Source organism: Scardinius erythrophthalmus (genome assembly GCF_964197995.2).
Source record: "Scardinius erythrophthalmus genome assembly, chromosome: 25".
NCBI classification, from domain to species: domain Eukaryota; kingdom Metazoa; phylum Chordata; class Actinopteri; order Cypriniformes; family Leuciscidae; genus Scardinius; species Scardinius erythrophthalmus.
Genome location: NC_138245.1, coordinates 6,038,825 through 6,060,668, shown reverse-complemented (window position 1 = coordinate 6,060,668; position 21,844 = coordinate 6,038,825). Strand labels below are relative to the sequence as shown.

The 21,844-nt window shown below is 36.7% G+C and overlaps 1 protein-coding gene across 2 annotated transcripts in view; it reads left to right on the top strand.

Annotated features, from left to right (window-relative positions):
• The window catches only part of LOC308685856 (protein FAM107B), a 38,251-nt gene extending 29,428 nt beyond the window's left edge, over positions 1 to 8,823 (top strand). For both annotated transcript variants that reach the window (XM_081357913.1, XM_081357914.1), the window contains 2 exons: positions 6,315 to 6,471; positions 6,635 to 8,823. In XM_081357913.1, the coding sequence (XP_081214039.1) occupies positions 6,315 to 6,471; positions 6,635 to 6,751 (274 nt within the window). In that variant the 3' untranslated portion in view covers positions 6,752 to 8,823. The remainder of the gene's footprint in view (positions 1 to 6,314; positions 6,472 to 6,634) is intronic.
• The last annotated feature ends 13,021 nt before the right edge of the window (positions 8,824 to 21,844 follow it).

The window sequence follows — 21,844 nt, the reverse complement described above, 5'->3', positions numbered from 1 at the left end:
CATGTCATAGTTATAAAAATCATATGTAAGAACTTTCCAGGTTGGCTTGAATGTGGCGTATCCTCATGCAGTTCTCAGCTGGTTTCCAACTGAAGCTAAGCAGGATTCATCCTGGTCATTTCATGGATGGGAGACCTCGTAGTGAAGGGGGTACTATGGCCTGGTTTCACAGACAGGGTTTAAATTAAGCCAGGATTAGGCCTTAGATAAATTAGGACATTTAAGTAGCTTTTATAAATGTGCCTTAAAAAAAGCATTACTGATACATTTTAGTTCTATGACTAGATTTAAGCCTTGTCTGTGAAACCGGGAAAAAATGCACTGTCCTTTGGCTTAAACCAGGATCCTGTCAATTTGTAGGTTGTTTTTTGATCTGCTTCCTGGTAAAATGTGCTGGTCTATCCATCATGGCTTCCTAATCATTTCCATGCACATAGATTAGCTAAATCACAGTGTTCCTGTCCCAAACAGCACCCTAAGCTCTCATGGTCTTCTTCTGAGTCTATACTTTTGTGACATAAAGCTGCTTTGACTGTAGGGAAGAAGTCTGCTGCGGAGCTCGTATGGATTAAGGGCAGATAGCAACTGCAAAGGGGACACTCGTGAACACCCTTCTGAAACCTACAATGGTAACTGGGGGGTTTCAGGGCTTTCCAGTTCCGTTTCTAAAGGGCCACGGCCTGCAGAGTTCAATCCAGATACACTTGACTGTAATGAAGACGTTGATTTGCTGTTTCTGATGTGTTTAATTAGTGTTGAAACTAAACCCTCCAGGTCATGGCCCTCTAGCCCTGTCCTACGGTCTTGTGGACTTAACACACATGTTGCAGCCATTGTATGCAAGGATGCAAGTGCACATGAAGTGTGCCATTTGGGACAGAGCCTCTGTCTCATCTTCACCAGTGGTCGGTGGGAGTTCCTATGCATCATCCAGGGGTGCGTTTACCGAAAGCATTGTAAGCCAACTATGGTCGCAAGTTCCGCCATTATCAGCATAGTTCAACGAGTCTGTGTTTCCCGAAACCATACAGTGGTTCCAACGAACATTCGCAAACAGCATCGCAAAGTTGTGTGGTTGGAACGACAGCTCTCGACCTGTCGACAGCTCTAGACAAACGAGCACACAATTCTGATGTCGGGTCTGTCAAAGTGAGCCCACTGTAAATGGTATTAGCCTTGATTGTGACTAAGATGGAAAGTCACAACACTGGCAACATGAAGGGTAAAAACAACAGGAAACTAATGGATATTCTGACACGTTTACAGTCAAACAGTCAAAAAGCATAATTCATTTTTTACATGACATCTGGACTTAATAAATACTTATCTTGGGCAAAATAAGCAAGCTGACATTCAGTACAATCTATATCTTTTATTTCGAATACATACAAGTGTCATTTAGGTCTTTTAGTTTGTTAAGAGATTTAAAGCATTGTTTTTGAAGAGTGCGCATGAGCTCTAGTATGTAAGAATGAGCCTATGATTGAATCTGGAAATAAATTAAATGAAATTAACACAGCGTGATTTATGATTCCAAACCTCATCCCAAGTCAGATTGTGGATTGATATCATTCAGAGTCATAGTCTGTCCAGCAGGTTTAATCAAGCTATTTTCAATCATAGCTTTTCAGGCTATCGTTTTAAAATAGCTTCCCCAACACTTTAATAATTGCCGGAGCTAAAATTCTCAGGAAGGTGGACCTCTGGGAGCAGGATTGGACACCGGTGACTTTGACCAACATGTAGCACCAGTACTAATCCAGCTATCTCGTGTGCTGAGACTAATAGGAACCGATGGAGTTGCAGACAGCATGAATGGAGGGCCGATTTATTAGAGGCTTTCATTACAGAGAAAAAGTCACTGTTTGTGTGGGTACATTCATTAGTGTGTGCACTCTGTTCCACTACCAAACACTTTAAACCACAGAGAGCTTTCTGGCACAGTGCCATGTCGGCCATTAAGCAAGTATCTTTTAGTTACTGTTGGCACTTTTGCCTCTTTGGTGCTGAGAGACCCTGCAGAAGACAGTCTAGAGGACATTAAAAGAGAGAGAGAAAGGGATGGGGATCTCACATCCACACAGATAACAGTGGGCATCAAAGGTGGCACAGGGTGGCAGAGGAAAGCGCCTCTTTTCTCAAGCCTTCTCTAGATAAGCCTTTTTATTTGGCAGTGATGTAGCAGAGCTCTTTACGATAAGTTTAACTAAACACTGAAAGAAATCAGTCAGGAGAAGTGATGCTAAAAGGAGGCACTAAAAGGGGAGAGACACATTTGGCTCGTATGTCACTGTTAGCCATGATAGGAAAAAAGACACCATCTATGGATCATTTCAGGAACAGGTCGATGCCAACGATCCGAGCAAAGGTTCAGCAAGCGAGTATTCATAGCCGAGAGCTGAGATAGGGCTAAAGAGCAGCGTGTTATTATTATGAGGAGCTTTCAGGAGCCGTCCGGGGGCCTGACGTCTCTCTTGTTATCTTCATTAAATGTCCCTTGTGTTTATTTGTTGTTGTCTGGCTGTCTCTTCAGCTTGAAGGACACCATCTAAATTAACAGGGATGCTTATTGGAACTCCCACATCTGCTGAACTCCCCACGCGCACACACACACACACACACACACACACACACTTCCTTCCCCTCCTCTCAGCACCTGTGGCGCCACCTCCCTGTGGAGAGAACAAGCTAATTTAATTATCAGTATGTCTGTATGTGTGAGTGTGGGTGTGCATATGTCTATCCTGGCACTAAAGTTATTAATTATCACGTGTGTTAACAGCAGCTTGGCACCTTGAAGAAACGCTTGTGAGAGCTTACGCAGCATTGGTCAGAATTGATGGAAGATTCATATATATTCAGCCAAGCTGCACTTACAAACGAGCACACAATTCTGATGTCGGGTCTGTCAAAGTGAGCCCATTGTAAATGGTATTAGCCTTGACTGTGACTAAGATGGAAAGTCACAACACTGGCAACATGAAGGGTAAAAACAACAGGAAACTAATGGATATTCTGACACGTTTACAGTCAAACAGCTCTACATATTTTCACAGGCTACAATATAACAGATTTTCATAATACATTTTTGTACATTCACACCTTTTCTGTTATAAAAAAAAAAGCGAACAAGTTTTACAAAGCACACATATCTGATTAGTGACACTAACATGACAATACTGACACCTGCTGGAGAACTTATGGACTGCATCAGCTGATGATGATTCTATTCTATTCTATTCCATTCTCATTTATTTTCATTTTTTCATTATTTTCTATTCTTCTTTATTCTGTTTGTTATTTTATTCTTTGTTGTTGTTTTTACCATGTATTTGCTATGTTTGTATTGTGATATTTAATTCTTATTTTTAGTTGCTGTTTTCTATTCTATTTATTTACTTTCCTTTCTTTTGCTCTGTTCGTTGTATTATAATCTTTGTTATTTACATTCTACTGTGGTCTATTGCTTTCAATTCAATTCTATTCTATTCCATTCCATTCCATCCCATTCCTTTCCTTTCCTTTCCTCTATTTGTTGTATTCTAATCTTTGTTATTTACATTCTACTGTGGTCTATTGCTTTCAATTCAATTCTATTCCATTCCATTCCATTCCATTCCATTCCTTTCCTTTCCTTTCCTTTCCTTTCCTTTCCTTTCCTTTCCTTTCCTTTCCTTTCCTTTCCTTTCCTTTCCTTTCCTTTCCTTTCCTTTCCTTTCCTCTATTTGTTGTATTCTAATCTTTGTTTTTTACATTCTGATGTGGCATATTGTTTTCTATTCTATTCTATTCTATTCTATTCTATTCTATTCTATTCTATTCCTTTCCTTTCCTTTCCTTTCCTGTTCGTTGTATTCTAATCTTTATTTACATTCTACTGTGGTCTATTGCTTTCTATTCTATTCATTTCATTTCCTTTGCTCTGTTTGTTGTATTCTAATCTTTGTTTTTACATTCTACTGTGGTCTATTGCTTTCAATTCTATTCTATTCTATTCCTTTCCTTTCCTTTCCTTTCCTTTCCTTTCCTTTCCTTTCCTTTCCTTTCCTTTCCTTTCCTTTCCTTTCCTTTCCTTTCCTCTATTTGTTGTATTCTAATCTTTGTTTTTTTACATTCTAATGTGGCATATTGTTTTCTGTTCTGTTCTGTTCTGTTCTGTTCTGTTCTGTTCTGTTCTATTCTATTCCTTTCCTGTTTGTTGTATACAAATTTTTGTTATTACATTCTACTGTGGTCTATTCATTTCAATTCTATTCTATTCTATTCCATTCCATTCCATTCCATTCCATTCCATTCCTTTCCTTTCCTTTCCTTTCCTTTCTTCTATTTGTTGTATTCTAATCTGTTTTTTACATTCTAATGTGGCATATTGTTTTCTATTCTATTCTATTCTATTCTATTCTATTCTATTCTATTCCTTTCCTGTTCGTTGTATTCTAATCTTTGTTTTTTACATTCTACTGTGGTCTATTGCTTTCAATTCTATTCTATTCTATTCCATTCCATTCCATCCATTTCCTTTCCTTTCCTTTCCTTTCCTTTCCTTTCCTTTCCTTTCCTTTCTTCTATTTGTTGTATTCTAATCTTTGTTTTTTACATTCTAATGTGGCATATTGTTTTCTATTCTATTCTATTCTATTCTATTCTATTCTATTCTATTCTATTCTATTCCTTTCCTGTTCGTTGTATTCTAATCTTTGTTTTTTACATTCTACTGTGGTCTATTGCTTTCAATTCTATTATATTCTATTCCTTTCCTTTCCTTTCCTTTCCTTTCCTTTCCTTTCCTTTCCTTTCCTTTCCTTTCCTTTCCTTTCCTTTCCTTTCCTCTATTTGTTGTATTCTAATCTTTGTTTTTTACATTCTGATGTGGCATATTGTTTTCTATTCTATTCTATTCTATTCTATTCTATTCTATTCTATTCTATTCCTTTCCTTTCCTTTCCTTTCCTGTTCGTTGTATTCTAATCTTTATTTACATTCTACTGTGGTCTATTGCTTTCTATTCTATTCATTTCATTTCCTTTGCTCTGTTTGTTGTATTCTAATCTTTGTTTTTACATTCTACTGTGGTCTATTGCTTTCAATTCTATTCTATTCTATTCCTTTCCTTTCCTTTCCTTTCCTTTCCTTTCCTTTCCTTTCCTTTCCTTTCCTTTCCTTTCCTTTCCTTTCCTTTCCTTTCCTTTCCTTTCCTTTCCTCTATTTGTTGTATTATAATCTTTGTTTTTTTACATTCTAATGTGGCATATTGTTTTCTGTTCTGTTCTGTTCTGTTCTGTTCTGTTCTGTTCTGTTCTATTCTATTCCTTTCCTGTTTGTTGTATACAAATTTTTGTTATTACATTCTACTGTGGTCTATTCATTTCAATTCTATTCTATTCTATTCCATTCCATTCCATTCCATTCCATTCCATTCCATTCCTTTCCTTTCCTTTCCTTTCTTCTATTTGTTGTATTCTAATCTGTTTTTTACATTCTAATGTGGCATATTGTTTTCTATTCTATTCTATTCTATTCTATTCTATTCTATTCTATTCTATTCCTTTCCTGTTCGTTGTATTCTAATCTTTGTTTTTTACATTCTACTGTGGTCTATTGCTTTCAATTCTATTCTATTCTATTCCATTCCATTCCATCCATTTCCTTTCCTTTCCTTTCCTTTCCTTTCCTTTCCTTTCCTTTCCTTTCCTTTCCTTTCTTCTATTTGTTGTATTCTAATCTTTGTTTTTTACATTCTAATGTGGCATATTGTTTTCTATTCTATTCTATTCTATTCTATTCTATTCTATTCTATTCTATTCTATTCTATTCTATTCTATTCTATTCTATTCCTTTCCTGTTCGTTGTATTCTAATCTTTGTTTTTTACATTCTACTGTGGTCTATTGCTTTCAATTCTATTCTATTCTATTCCATTCCATTCCATTCCATTCCATTCCATCCCTTTCCTTTCCTTTCCTTTCCTTTCCTTTCCTTTCCTTTCCTTTCCTTTCCTTTCCTTTCCTTTCCTTTCCTCTATCTGTTGTATTCTAATCTTTGTTTTTTACATTCTAATGTGGCATATTGTTTTCTATTCTATTCTATTCTATTCTATTCTATTCTATTCTATTCTATTCTATTCTATTCCTTTCCTGTTTGTTGTATTCTAATCTTTGTTTTTGACATTGCACTGTCTATTCTTTAGATTTTCTAATTCTATTCTATTCTATTTTAAATTTGATTTACTTTAATTTTTAAATATTATTTTATTTTATCTAATCTAATTTCCTCTGATTTCTAATGTATTCTTCTATTTTATTTGATACACCTCAGAGGTATTAGTGTGGAGAGCAAGCCAGAACTGCAGCGTGTGTTGGAGCAAAGGAAGAGAGAGCAGATGATAAAACAGAGAAAGCAGGAGGAGGAAGCCAGGAGGAAAATCTCTCCACTGGAACAGGAGCTTCTCAAGAGACAACAGAAACTAGAGGAGGTAGAAACCACACAATCTCAAGCTCAGTATCCTCTTCTTGTATATCAGAGATCTGTCATACTAAACCCTCTTTCAGATGAGTATCCTGTTTAGCTGCAAAACACCAACCAAATATGCGCTAAATATCTGACAGATATATTTGTGTGTGTGTTTTGTGCTTTAGCTGGAGAAGGAGCAAGCAAGTGTGGAGGACAGCAACTGCAACGCCCCGGAGTTCATCAAAGTTAAGGAGAACCTGAGACGAACGTCCTTTACAAGTTCTGGAGAGAAGGAGGTGTAGGGACACAGACTGGATCCAGATGTGTGTGTTTGTGCACAGCCAGTAACATAGAGACCTAAACACTGATCTTCTCTACTGCCTGTCTCACACCAACAACACCTTCAGCGCTCTCTGGAGCAGGTTCAGAGAGGACCGAGATAAAGACAGGACCCAAAGAACCTCTGCTACATCTTCACTTCATCAAGAGCTTGATGCTCAAGAGGTTTAAAGAGACTGCGACGAGAAAGAGTGTGTAGTTCTTTCTGCTCTTGATTGGACACGATGGGTTAAAGATTAACTGTCCAGGCTGCTTGTGTGTGTGTGTGTGTGTGTGTGTGTGTGTGTGTGTGTGTGTGTGTGTGTGTGTGTGTGTGTGTGTGTGTGTGTGTGTGTGTGTGTGTGTGTGTGCGTGCGTGCGTGCGTGCGTGTATGGACAACTATGTTCTAGTTCTGTCACATTAGATAAAAAAAGTGAAAACAAGGTACAAGGAGTAGTTTCAGAGTGAATAAACATTTCTGTTTCTCTCTAACCGAAAGGCTGAACATTTATAAGGCGACAATTAGACGAACATATCAGTATTATAGACAAATTATTGCTTACCAAACCGCCAAATATTTGTTCATTGCCTAATTTTAAACATTGTCTCTTACACTTAACAATCAGCACTTGTCACTTTTAAATGAAAATATAACAACTACTATTGTTTTCAGCCTTCATCACCCTTGATTTTAAGATGAAAAATAAAAAGAACATAACATTGATCATTACTACAATGATGGCTAAAATGATGATGCACCATTACAAGAATCTAACTATTTCATTTGACACGTCAGAGAGTTAAACCTGTGTGAAAATAGAGTTGTCTGGTTTGTGCTTATTCCAGTGCCTTTGTTTAAGTAATGCAACAGTATGGGCTGCCTGACATGGTTCAATGTATGTTGCACAGAATTTTGTTCATAGTCTTTATGAATCTTTATGAAATGTTCCATAATATGGCTGCGTATCAGGAAAAGTAAAGTTTCTTTCAAATTATTTGCTGCTTCATTGTTTAAACAAACATTTACAAATGAAAAATAGAACACAAAGCATTAATGGCTGAAACATGTTAAAAGTGCTATATGTTCACTCTCAGACTTTTTATTTAAAGCTGCAGTCCGTAACTTTTTTGCGTTAAAAATTATCCCAAATAAATTTGTGAGCAAGTACATAACCAGCCAGTGTTCAAAACTATCTGCTTGCCTTAGCGCGATGCAAAACGGTAAGCTTGTAATAATGTTTTTAATTCCAGTGGTACTGGTGGATTTCCCCAGGAAATTCGAGTATGTATTGCGTCATTACGTCACATCTGCACACATAAAGAAGTTGTCTCGGCTAGTAGGCTATGTTGCGTGTGAGGATGTTGGAGGTGGAGATTTATAGCCTTTTCTCACAGCACTCGATATAATTAAACTTATTAACTTGATGGCGGATCCAGATAGGTTCAAACGACAATAACCAGTGACAACTGGAGATTCACCCATTGTAACCGGGCCCACGCGCAAACAAGGATAAATATCGGAAGGGCATTAAATGTAGTCACGCAATAGATGTTGTTAACATTAACAATTTGAGAACAAAGTATTATTTGCACGGTTTGGCGTGATATGATAAGCAATCGTTAGATTTAATCAGCGCGATTTACAATGCTTTTTACCCTTGGTCAGAACAAAAGTGAATGCTACTTGTTCAGACGACATTTTCCGGTGAAAATTCTTATGTTGGTCATACTTCCAAAAAGTAGAATCTGTGATCCCGAATGACAGTATCCACACCGGCGCGGTGACTGACATTCTCCTCAAAACACTGGATTCATCGGCGCTGTGCCACGCCGAGGCACAACCCACGTAAAGTTGATAATTCCGCGAATAACTGCAATTGCAGATTTCGAACAGAGATGGCGACAAAGAGGAAAAACTACGGACTGCAGCTTTAACATAAGTCATGTTTCCATTTTTTCTCTGTATTAGATTGTTTTAAAGTAAAATTGAAATAATATGTAATTGCTGCCTTTTCTGGCCCCTAAAGCCATTGGATAATACAACAATCAATTTGTTCCTTGAGTACAATTCAGTGTTTATTTGCTTGTGTCAAAATCATAAGAAAATATAAGAGTAGGCTATATTTTTTGTAGCTTTAGCCATGACCTTTTGATTGTTATAAAAAGAGAACTTACACGACAAATAAAAGGTACACACGCTTCATATAAATAAAATAAAAAAATATATAGTAATAATAAATGTACATTTTGATTTTGTGCCCCTTATTTCCTGACATTAAATAATTAGTTGGTATTCTTTTATTCAAACAAATACCAACAAATACAACAAAAAATCAGCTTTTTGCAAAACACACACTTGCAAAGAAAACCATCTACATGCACCAACAAGTTAACAATAAGCTATCAAGTTCAACTCTGTTCACTGCCAGCTCCCTGTCCACAGGGCAAGGCTTCCAGAGTGTGTGTGTGTGTGCGTGTGTGTTGTGAATTTTAACTAGCTGCTCTAAAAGTGAAGTGATGCTACAGGAGGTCACAGGGCCCGGTTCAGGGTTATCATGCTCGGTTTCACTTTAATGGGTCCTCGGTGGAGCTTTTCTTTTTTTTTCACTGATGGAAATTCTCCATCTTTCCCTCCATCCAGCTTCTCGATAGCTTCTTAATTAGAGGGACAGGTAACACTATATCCCGAATCACAAGACCCTTTGTCCACAAAAACACGCTATCCACCTCTAATCTGTTTAATCCCTAAGAATCTTCAGGATCCGATTTGTTGTGCTCTAGTAAACAAGGGCTAAATTGTTTGACGCGAGGCAGTTGTGAACCTGAACTGAACGATGGCACACCTGAACTACATGCAACACAACAGCCTGAACATGGACACTGTGTTTTAGGGAGACGCTACAGGTGCAAATGCAAACCAACACAATGCATCTGCTACCAAATTAATAACTGATCTGAATCCAATATGTAAGCTACAGAAATGATAATCAATTGATAAGCACATTTAGCCATTAAATGTAAAAAAAGGAGTGACAGAAGCTTTTAAAAGAGTTTTAATTTTGAAGGATAGTTTGTTCACACAAAACCTTAAAGTTACACTACCATTCAAAAGTTTGAGGTTGGTAAGATTTTTTGAATGCTTTTGAAAGTCTCTTATGCTCCAAATCTGCATTTATTTGAGCAAGAATACTGTAAATATCATTACAATTTCTAATAACTGTTTTTAATATATATTAAAATGTCATTTATTCCTGTGATCAAAACTGAATTTTCAGCTTCATAACTCCAGTCTTCAGTGTCACATGATCCTTCAGAAATCATTCTACTATAATGATTTGATGCTCAAGAAACATTTATTATTATCAATGTTGAAAACTGTGTTTTTTTTTTTTAGAATTTGATGAATTTAAAATTCAAAAGAACAGCATTTATTTGAAATATATATTTTTGTAACCATATAAATGTCTTTACTGTCACTTTTGGTCAATTTAATGCACACTTGCAGAATAAAAATATTAATTTCTAAAAAGATAATCTTACTGACGTACATTTTCAAAGAATATTCAGCAATTTAATCTGATGGTTGCAATAGATGTATTAATGATTTGTTATATTAACGGTATGGATGGAAAAAATACAATTTTAATTATCAGGAGAATAATCAGTGAGCACAAATTTTCTGAATTTTTTATACAATTGAAATCTGTATTATAGTTTTATAGACTGTGAACAGTAAAAAACAGCCAAAATCCATGACATTATTGCCCAGGAAAAGGATAAAGTTTAATGAACATATAGTGGTGCGTGTAGTCACACTATATGGAGTAAGTTGTCATAAAGAATCCTTTTATTAAACAGCTTATTAGACTTTTCAGCAAAATATACACAATACAACAATTATGAAACACAAAATGATCTATGAAACACCGAAAATTTAAAAGTTAGCATACAAAAATCACATTTTGACCAAAGGATATAATAATTGAAGAACTGTACAAAATTATAACATCTAAAACACATATAACGACATACCCCACAATTTAATTAAAAAAAATCCTTAATATCACTTTGCCCAGCGGCTATTACAAAAATGTGACTATTTAAAAACGAGCAGGCAGAGACGTTTTAAGCCTATATTTAAGTAAATATGATACGTTATCATAATATATATGTGTCCCAATTAACCACATCTAAAATTGACGGAAAGCAGCATGACATTCAGTGACACATCTGAAGACTCCAGCTTCTTGTCTGTTTCTTGCAGCTGGCTTGCTCTGTGTCCAGTGTTTACCTCACACAGGTTCTGATAACATCTGAAGATGTGCAGTAGTTTGCCCAGTGTTGGCTAAACTGCACTCTGGTTTATGCAAATGTCCGTTCCTGTTTTGGGCCAGTTCCATGTGTCCGGGCGGATGCTGAAGGTCACACCCCTCTGCTGTGGGATGGGCTTGAGTCTCAGGTGAGGTAAAAGCAGCAGGATTCTGAACTCAGAGCTGAGATGAGACATGGAGCCACACGGACAGCTCATACCCACGCTACTCGTCCTCATGCTTGTGACCTACATCTGTGAGGCAGGTATGGGAAACTTTTTTTTTTTTTTTGTGAATTATCATTATCTGATGAAGAGCCACTTGGCTTGAAACGTCACCTGTGGTGAGAACATGAAATAAAAAAATGGATTTATTTGTATTTTTGGAGCTATGGTGTGCCAACTTTTCCTTCCTTTTTTATGATAATGAATTTACAGTTTTTATCATTGATAAAGGTAGTTTATATATATAGTCAAAAGTTTTGGATTGGTAATATTTGTAATGTTTTTAAAAGAAGTCTCTTCTGCTCACCAAGGCTGCATTTATTTGATTAAATACAACAACAAAAAAATAGAATCTTTTGTAACATTATAAATGTCTTTACTGTAACTTTTGCTTAAGTTAATTCATCCTTGATGAATAAAAGTGTTGATTTATTTCATTTATTTCCCCCCAAAAATTAAATAAATATTCTTACTGACTCCAAACTTTTGAATGGTAGTGTTTAATGTAACAAAAGCTTTCTATTTCAGATAAATGCTGTTCTTTTGAACTTTCTATTCATCAAAGAATCCTGAAAGAACTGGTTTCAACATCGATAATAATGAGAAATATTTCTTGAGCAGCAAATCATCATATTAGAATGATTTCTGAAGGATCATGTGACACTGAAGACTGGAGTATTGATGCTGAAAATTCAGCTTTGATCACAGGAATAAATTACATTTTAATATATTCACATAGAAAACTGTTATTTAAAATTGTAATAATATTAATAATATTAATAATAATATATATATATTTTTTTAAATAAATGCAGCCTTAGTGAGCAGAAAAGACTTATTTTAAAAACATCAAAAATCTTACCGATCCAAAAATTGTGACTGGTATATATATATATATATATATATATATATATATATATATATATGATATTTTATACTATTATTTATACTATTGTATTTTTATATTTGTATTAACATTTAAATTAATAATTTTATGCAGTGCAATTATGGTGTACATACATGTTTTTACAATGTACTTATATTTGAAAAATCCCTGCATGTGATTACAGCTGTAATTAATTTCTCTATTTACATCTATAATTACACTGTTGACCCTTCACTCGCCCCTTAACCCATCCTTGAACTTCCCAATACCACCAAACCTGACCCTAGCCTCACCCGTATCCCTGCTCAATAGCTGCAAATGTCTTTTGAAATACAACATGAAAACAAAAGTACCTTCTTTTTTACAAACTTAATTAAAAAGTTATCTCAACGTTTGGAAGGTTTGAAAATGAAAGAGATGTGTACAGTGTGGAAGATTCCCTGCGATAAACTGATGATGTGATTGGGTTGTTTGTTTCAGCACTGCTCCGGAAGTCTTCCGCGGTGGACTTTCTGAGGTCTGGGAGAGAGAAGCGTGCGGTGAGATGTCAACATGGAGGCTGTAGCTCTGAAGACAGCGAGGCAGAAGAACTACTGGAGGCCAACTCAGATTACGTGAGTGGACTACAAAAGCATGGAAGCCAACATCAGCTCTTTTTTTACATTATAGCCACTAAAATGTAGATATCACAATGAATATCGGCCATTCCAAACCTTTTATTTGTATAATATTGGTGTTTTAGTGAGACAATCTTAAAGGTTTTAACCCTGTTTTACTGACAGATGCATTATGTGATGTAAGATCAGTTTAGTTGATTTTGAAACTGAAAAGTACCTCATTAAAACTGCTAATCTATTTTCACTCATCAGGAGCAGGACAACTCAAAGATGTTCTTCAATGGTGGATCTCAAGTAGGGGTGCACATGGTAAGATGGATAGATGGATGGATGGATGGATGGATGGATGGATGGATGGATGGATGGATGGATGGATGGATGGATGGATGGATGGATGGATGGATGGATGGATGGATGGATGGATGGATGGATGGATGGAGAGAGAGAGAGAGAGAGAGAGAGAGAGAGAGAGAGAGAGAGAGAGAGAGAGAGAGAGAGAGAGAGAGAGAGAGAGAGAGAGAGAGTGAGATAGATAGACATTTACTAACATGTAAAGTGGAATGTAACTCAATCCATCCATTGGCGGCTTCTCTGAACTCCTGCTTTTCTCTCAGAGGCCTGACGGTGAGCCACAGGGAGAGGGATCAGGAATGTAGCCCTGCGGCTCATGGCTTCACCGGGGGAAACTCATGATCCCATACAAGCACAGGTGCTCCAATGTGGAACAAAGTCAGATGCTATAATAATATCGTAGAATGAATTGTCTTAAAAATGAGAATAGACTCCTAAAGTGTTTTTGGATGTTAGAAAATCATGAATATAATGATTCAGTCTGAGATGGATACGTTTCTCATGTAATTCTAACATAGATGTGGTGATGCCAACTTTGGTGCTTTTTAAAGAATGCTGCTGTATAACCTGTTATTACACTATATCATGGTGCTAAATTAACATTATTCATTCTAGAGGACAGTATTTATACACTATACAAACATAATGAATTAATCTAACACTAAAAAAAACTCAATGTTACCATGTTACATATTAGATTACAACTTTTTTTTTTTTTTGGTGGCCAATGGCCAATTCTTTGGACTGCATATCAATAAAATGTAAATGCCATGGTATATGATTATGCTAATCATTCAGTACCATGGTATATGTCAAAGTACCAGGGCATTGCCATCTAACACTATCATGTTTAGGCCTGTGTTGCTTTTTATGTCAACTTGTCAAAATACATACAATACAATCTATATTATTAGCCATACTGTAACTTCATTTACAGTGTAGATCATAACATCATCAGAGCTGACTATATTTTTACCAATGTCTTTTCTTAAAAGTGCATCCTATTGATTTTTCTCAGTGCAAATGCTATTAGACTAACTGATTTACAAATATTACATATTTCCCTTTTCTGCTTTGTATTCTGGTTTTAATGTCTATATTGGCAACTTACAAAAGCTTGCTGACATTCTAACATGAATAAACGACATTATCTGCATTCTTGCTGGAACATTTCATTCAGAAAACAATATAAAATCAATATATTTGAATGAGTGGGCAGGGTGATTTTCACATCATTTTGTAGTAAAAACCCTCGGCTGCAAGATCCAGTTCTCAAAAGTCTTGTGAACAAATATCCAGTATGTGTTTTATGGCCACATAAACTAGAGTTACTAACCATGCATAATCTTCATTTTATGAAAAAAAAAAAAAATGCAAACATGTACATCCATATTGCTTGCATATTATTGCAGCAGAGTTTATGCTGAATACATAATCAGACTATCCATTAATATGTTATAAGAAACAGAAATAAGCACAAATGTCAGGGCATGTCAAAACACCTCCAAGGCCCAGAAACAGCTCAGACCTCAGATGGTTAAATGGGTTATGCAGACTAAAGTTGAGTTAAGTTAAGTTGATTCTTAGCTAAAAACACTTTGTTCTTTCAAAATGATATGTGCTCATTAATGTGTAATTACTTCTACTAACTAATCAAGTATTCTCGTAAGCATAGAATCTGCCATTTAGAATACATACGAGCGAGTCGCTCGAATGGCGGCAGCCATGTTGCGCCTCCATCTTGAAAATACATTAGCCAAAGAGGGACATACCTGGAAATTCAAGCTTCGCCTTTCGCGTTTTGACACTCAGTGGCGCCGTGACGAATGCGAGGGGGAGATTACTCGCGACTGCTGGCAGATTTGAAATAATACGGCCACCGTAGGAGTTAAAACGCCCTAGATGCTAGATGGGAGAAAATCCTACACAGTGTAGCTTTAACCATCAGCTAGGCTGTTTTGATTGTCTTCAGATGGTCTTTAAAGTGTTTCTGCTGCCACCTCATGGCTGTCATTCACACAGAACCACTGCAAATCCAGCGAGTGCCACTTGCATTCCACAGGTTGTGCAACATGCAGAGAAAAAAGAGAAAATCGTGTAGAGGAAAGCAATACTTTCAGTTTTGATATCTAACCCTACTCTATGGGACAAACAAGGACACTTTCTTCTACCTGAGCAGGAATGTTTAAGAATGTTGAGAGGTAAAGCTTTTTTCACAGGAACACCAGAGAACCTCAGCCCACCTGACACCACTTCTTGCGACTGTGTGTGGCGTCCCTGGTGGCAGGTTGCTAGGCGATGCCACACATGTACACATGGTGAGGTGTCAGCTATACCGTGGGAGACTGAATGCTTCAGTGATTTGAGGAACCAGAAGGCAGGAGGGCAAGCCGGGGCCATATGAACAACTTTCAGGAGGAAATGGAACACCCTGGCGCCCCACAATAAAAGAGCAATACAAACTCTGCAGAGAAGATTCCGTATACTAGCCTTCTGCCAAATTACACACATGCTGAAATGCGACAGGCTAAAAGGGAAATCGAGTATTTACTATAACAGATGGTTATATATTCATCACATGGTTTATGTGAAGAAACAGAAATATAAATGGTTTGTAAGAGTAGTTTTATGAGACAAAAAAGCATTAGTCAGACATTTTAAAATAAGCATTAAAATAAGAAACAATGCAAAAGCCGAAATAAAAATATAATCCACCTGGATGCGATTTGCTCCTGTAAATGTGCCATGAAAATATAGCTTTCCAAGACATAGCTGTAAACATATTAAAATGCTTGACAGATGTTTGTAAATCCAGCAGGCTAGTTCTACACTACTCTCTTTTCAACCAACCACATTGTACCATTTGTCCCTGATCTAGTTAATTGCTCTTATAAATATAAAAGGTATTCTACATGCAGTAAAATTTTAGACATTTTACACAAACTTCAATTACGAAACAACCATATTCATTTTTGAAACGATAACACCACTTGCTAAATTAAACATGCAATGAGGTGAGGTTATGAGACAATAATGCAGTCACTACTGTTTGAAAGGTGACCTATTATGCTCCTTTTTACAAGATGTAATATAAGTTTCAGATGTCCCCGGAATGTGTCTGTGAAGTTTCAGCTGGAAATACCCCACAGATCATTTGTTTTATTGCCCATTTTTTAATTGGAAGGAAAAACATGCTGTGCATGTCTCTTTAAATGCAAATGAGCTGCTGCTCCCCGCCCCGCTTTCCAGAAGAGGGCGGAGCCTGTATAGCTCATGCCTCCGATCAGTGTTGCCAGACATGCGATAATTATCATATTTGTACGATAATTTTTACCTCTGTATGATGCACGATCAATAATGAAAAAAATCCCATAATCTACCATGATTTCAGAATTTTGTGACACTTCACATGATGGTCGTTGTAATCATAGGGCTCATTGATCTAACTGTGGATTCTACTCTACCGTCATGATTGTGAGGAGAAAGTGAACTTGGTAAGCATGTCTTCCATCTCATCTCAACTCACGTTATGTGTTCTTGGCCAATCATCGTGGAGAATGACTCTCACGAGCAGTTAACGTTCCTTTAGTATATTGTATACAAAGTTGTATATCATAAACATGTAATTTCTGTATGATTTGAAGTGCTCATAAGCACTGCAAATCATACAGAAATTACATGTTTATGATATGACTGATCTAAAGGTCAGTTGTTTCCAAGTTTAGCAATCCTAGTTTAGCAATAAAGTAGTTTGCAGGTCGTGTCAAAAAGTTGTTGGTCTAGATAAATAGCTGTATTCTGTACGTTTGACTTGTGTACGATCATTTTCTTCCAAATACTATAATTTTAGGCTTCTGGTATGATACTTGGACTGGACATTTCCAATCTGGCAACACTGCCTCCTATACTCTGCCTAAAACTAACAAAACATTTGTTTGGTTTGGATTATCATCTCTATTGTGGTCACGCTCACATGAAATTACAGTTCTGCATCATCATGAAAGTTTATTGTCTGCATGCGTTTTAAAGCCATATCAGTCTTAACTTCTGATATGTGGTTTTCTGAGCGCACACATCCGAAGCACGCTCACAGAAAACTGGATGTCAGCCGGCGCATCCCCTGAGTATTAAACTAAGTTATTTTTCACGTGTTATTGAGCTTAGACTATCAAATACACACAAGGTTATGTCATAAACACAAAGAAAAAAATCACTCACTGCTCTTGATTGAATAACCTAGTAGCTTTAATAAGAATAGGCTACATTTCTTATTTGAATGCTGCTGTTAAATGCACTGGCGAGAAGATAAACATGACAGACTGTACTGCTCACTTAGGGCGGGTTTATGCTAATAGGGCGGAGTCTGTCAGCAGTCGTGGGCGGGGCCTAAGCATTTGTGATGTCACAAAAGCTACAATCAGCAAACAGCTTGTTCTGAGACACTGCTTATTATTTCCAGGGGTTAACCTTCATCCTTCCCTCGCACTTTGTAACACATCTTTCCCTCGCGGGACAAAATGACCCGAAGCCCTAAAATTATATATATATATTTTTTTTTTTTTGTCCAGTAAGCTTATTTTATTTAATTTTGATAATATTTTTTAATGCATTTTTTTTTTTTTTGTAATTTTTTATTTTATTTAAACGGCTGTCTTTCAAATTCCCTCTGCACGCAATAGGACAGCGCTTCAACCAACCAGAGCGTTTTCCCAACAGCGGAGCTAACGTTAGTTGATAGATTCAAATTTTGAATCTGTCCGGCAAAACTACGAACACATCTTCCTTTTTTAAGAATGACTTAAGTGTCGTTCTTTGCTCTTTTCTCAAAGAAAAACTCAACTCCAAGTCCTCCAGAGTTGCGGCCAAAGCCGATTCGAAAGACTGTTCTCCAGCAGCAGCCGCCATTCTTTGTTTTCAAGTAGCAGGGAACCGTCGCAACTCTGTCGTCTTTATGTTAAGCCCGCCCCGTCTACTCTACACGATGTGATTGGCCTGACCCAATTTAGGTTTTTACAGCTCGAAAGTCAACGGAGAGTTGCTAGACTGCCCTGGCTGCAAAATAAATTTTGCTGCTGCTAGGGTGCGTCTAGATTTCTAGGCTAAATTTCATGCATAACCCTTTTAATTCAGCTCAAAATATCTTACATTGGGTGTCTTTGCCGACTAGTCTAGAAATCTAGACGCACCCTAGCGGCAGCAAAATTTATTTTTTTTGCTCTAGAGTAGGCGGGGCGGGCTTAACATAATGACGACAGAGTTGCGACGGTTCCCTGCTACTTGAAAACAAAGAATGGATGCTGCTGCTGGCGAACAGTCTTTCGAATCGGCTTTGGCCGCGACTCTGGAGGACTTGGAGTTGAGTTTTTCTTTGAGAAAAGAACAAAGAACGGCACTTAAGTCATTCTTAAAAAAGGAAGATGTGTTCGTAGTTTTGCCGGCCAGATTCAAAAGTTGAATCTATCAACTAACGTTAGCACTGTTTGGAAAACGCTCTGGTTGGTTGAAGCGCAGTCCTATTGCGTGCAGACTGATTTTGAAAGACAGCCGTTTATCCCGCCCCTCGGATTGAGCCGTGTCTATGGTGAGTTGCCAGACCCAACATCTTGAGGTCTGGCTTGCCAGGCTATTTGCTGACCTCTTGTCGGAAAAAAATACTGTATATAACATGATATTTCATTACTCTGGCCACTAGATGGCCTTATAGCTCTATATGGAGCATATGAGCTGTTCCCCTGGGTCCTAAAGTCAGTTACTTCAGAATGCATTCAGATACACATGAAGACATTATAAAATAAATTTTTTGGGTGAAGTTTTAGCATTTTTAGTTTGAATTTTGAGCATTTTGTGGGTTTTCTATGTGTACTGAGGCATTCCTCGCATTCCATTCATTCCTAAGGGGGTCAAATTGACCCGCAAGGGAAGGATTTGTTACTTTTTTCAATTTCAACCACAACACTCCTCGAATCTATTCAATTTTTTTGTGTATTCGTGGTTTATGCGCAAGAAAAGTCCTAGAATCTTGGAGTTGGACCCCTCTGATGAACACTCATGACGAGTGGGTGGATTTTTACCATTATAGGGTGGTTGCATACACACACTGCTGACACACATTTATGTTCAAACACCATGTAAAAGTGAATAGGTCTCGTTTAAATGTTTATCTTGGCATGTTGCATAATGTTTCAAATAACTTTCCTCCTTAAATAATAGTTAGTAAACCGTATATTGTGCAGTATGCATGAAGTACGCAGAATACTAGAATTCCAGTTCGAACACAGCAGCTATGCTATTTTGATGAACAAATGCAATTTAATAAATCAGACGTTTAGTTGGTAAAAAAAAAAAAAAAAAAGAAGCTTTTATGAAATATACCATGTGTTACACGATTGTTTGCTTCATTTACACTTTGATATTTCAGAGAAGTGTGTGTAATGGTGACACACCTACAGGTGGCAGTAAAGCTCAGGATAAACACAAACACATCATTTCACACTGTGTAGTGCACTGTAGATAGCCTACAATGAGTCATTTTCTAAATTAGATCTCTTTGCAACTGAAAACAAATGTGCTGAAATTTTGTGCACATAATGTGAGATGACATTGATCGCTCCAGCCTGGAATTAGACTGTGCCTTCAGCCAGAAATAAAAGCATCACAGCAGTGTGTATATCTGCAGCTAGATCCGATGAAGGAGCCGTTTGGCTGATCAAAGTCTCAGTGTCTTGGTCCAGTGTGAGAGTCTATTTTGTGCGTTAGATCTGAGCTTCAGGAATCTAAATCTCTTTTGAAGCCAGCACAGACTGGATTTAACATGAACAAACGATGGACTTTATCATTTTAACACAAGAGTAAACAGTGGATTATCCACAAACTGTTCTTTGTCCTATGGCTTTAAGCTAAATTTTTCATTTTTAGCACAAATATTTCATTTAAATATGCAAGAAAGTCAGTCAAAACACTGATGGTCATCTTACACAACATGTTCCTTTAAAGTTCAAGATGCTGTCTCAAAACATAGTGAGCAGACTGTCCCTTGACATCATAGGTGTGTTACTGCAAGAACATCTCATTTGACCAAAATCAGATGCATACTTTTTAAATTAGTCATTATCAATCCTCTCAGTCCTGCAAGTATAGCAACAGGAAGATGTTTGGTCTAATGAACTAAAATGCATAATTTCATCCAATATGTGAGTGATTTGGTTTGTCATTATCAAGCTATGTGCATTTAATGTTAAAGCCTCCTATTTAGGGTGAAAATACTGATAGTATTACAATCTTACTGACTGCTAAAAGTATGATCTGATTAGTAAATAATGACAATTACAAAGATTGCTCACAGGGTGATCAGATGTGAAGAACGTGTCTGAAAGAAGAAATTCTCCAGAACTCTGTGGAGTTTCCTAAGGGATTATGTGGGCTCAAAAATGTGCAAAATTTCTGAGGCTCCACTGCAAGACAGCCTTTTAAATTCTGGGACAGCCCCTGTAGCGCAGTACATGAAGGTCGAAGAAGGAAGAAGATGTTTGAAATTTGAAACATTTTTGACAGCTAAAACATCTGCATCTCACAGCATTCTTGCAAACACAGAACTCAAAATACCCCTATAATATGGGGAAGTAGAGGTTCCCTTGGGGTTTGTGCTGTCCTGTAGGGTGATAAATGTTCTGCGGGTTTTTACATGTTATGTGATAATGATTTGCTTCAGGGTACACTTTCATGTCAGCGTGGACCTTAACCTCATGTAATGTGCAATGGTTCATTATCCTCATTTATGGTGCATTGTCCTTCACAGCTCATTATTATTTAGAAAAAAAAAAATATATATATATATATATAACTTCAAAAAACTTTTTTTTAATTGGTCAAATCCTAATCTGTACACACAAAAAAGTATCAAGAAGCAAAGGTGCATTTTACATTAGGACAAAAAAAAAATACACCATGAACAATTTGTATTACCCATACAATACTGACTACAAAACACTGTAAACTACATTTAAAGACAATACATTTTTGCAGTGTATGTTATGGACATTTTGCAAATGTTTGCATGAGGAGCCTATTTGATAAGATGGATGATGTAAAAATGTATTGTTGTAAAAAAAAAAAAAAAAAAAAATGAAAACAGAAAACTGACACTTCTGTTAATCATCCAAGTGTTCGTGATTATTTGCCAATGAGGAAAATCCAAAAATGCCCAAATATTGGAGGATTATTGGCTTGGCAGACATATCAGTCTGTCACTCTTTGTTTCCTCACAGCAAAGCCAAACTGGAAACAAAATGAGTTAAACATGTGGCAACCTCACATGCATGACATACGAGCTGAGAATGTGTTTAGTCTGGTAAAATTTTATAATAACTTTAACATTTATATGAATGGTTTCATGACATTTCTTGGTATTACTTTTCAATTCCAAAATCACCACACATTTTGCAGTGGAAATTAACATATTGAACAATTTCGAATACAGTTTCACTCTTTAGTCTTGCTTGGCATTATATAATGTATAATAATAAAGTGACATCAGCAGTTCATGCTCCTGTTTCTGAGGGTACTGAAAAACTCAGAATACACTATGTTAATAAAACGGTTTAAAACTTGTTTTGCACTGCTTTCTTGCCCGCATAGCTCAGGCGTGAGATGAAAGCTGAACTGAACTGTTTTCTTCTTAGCGTCACTGAA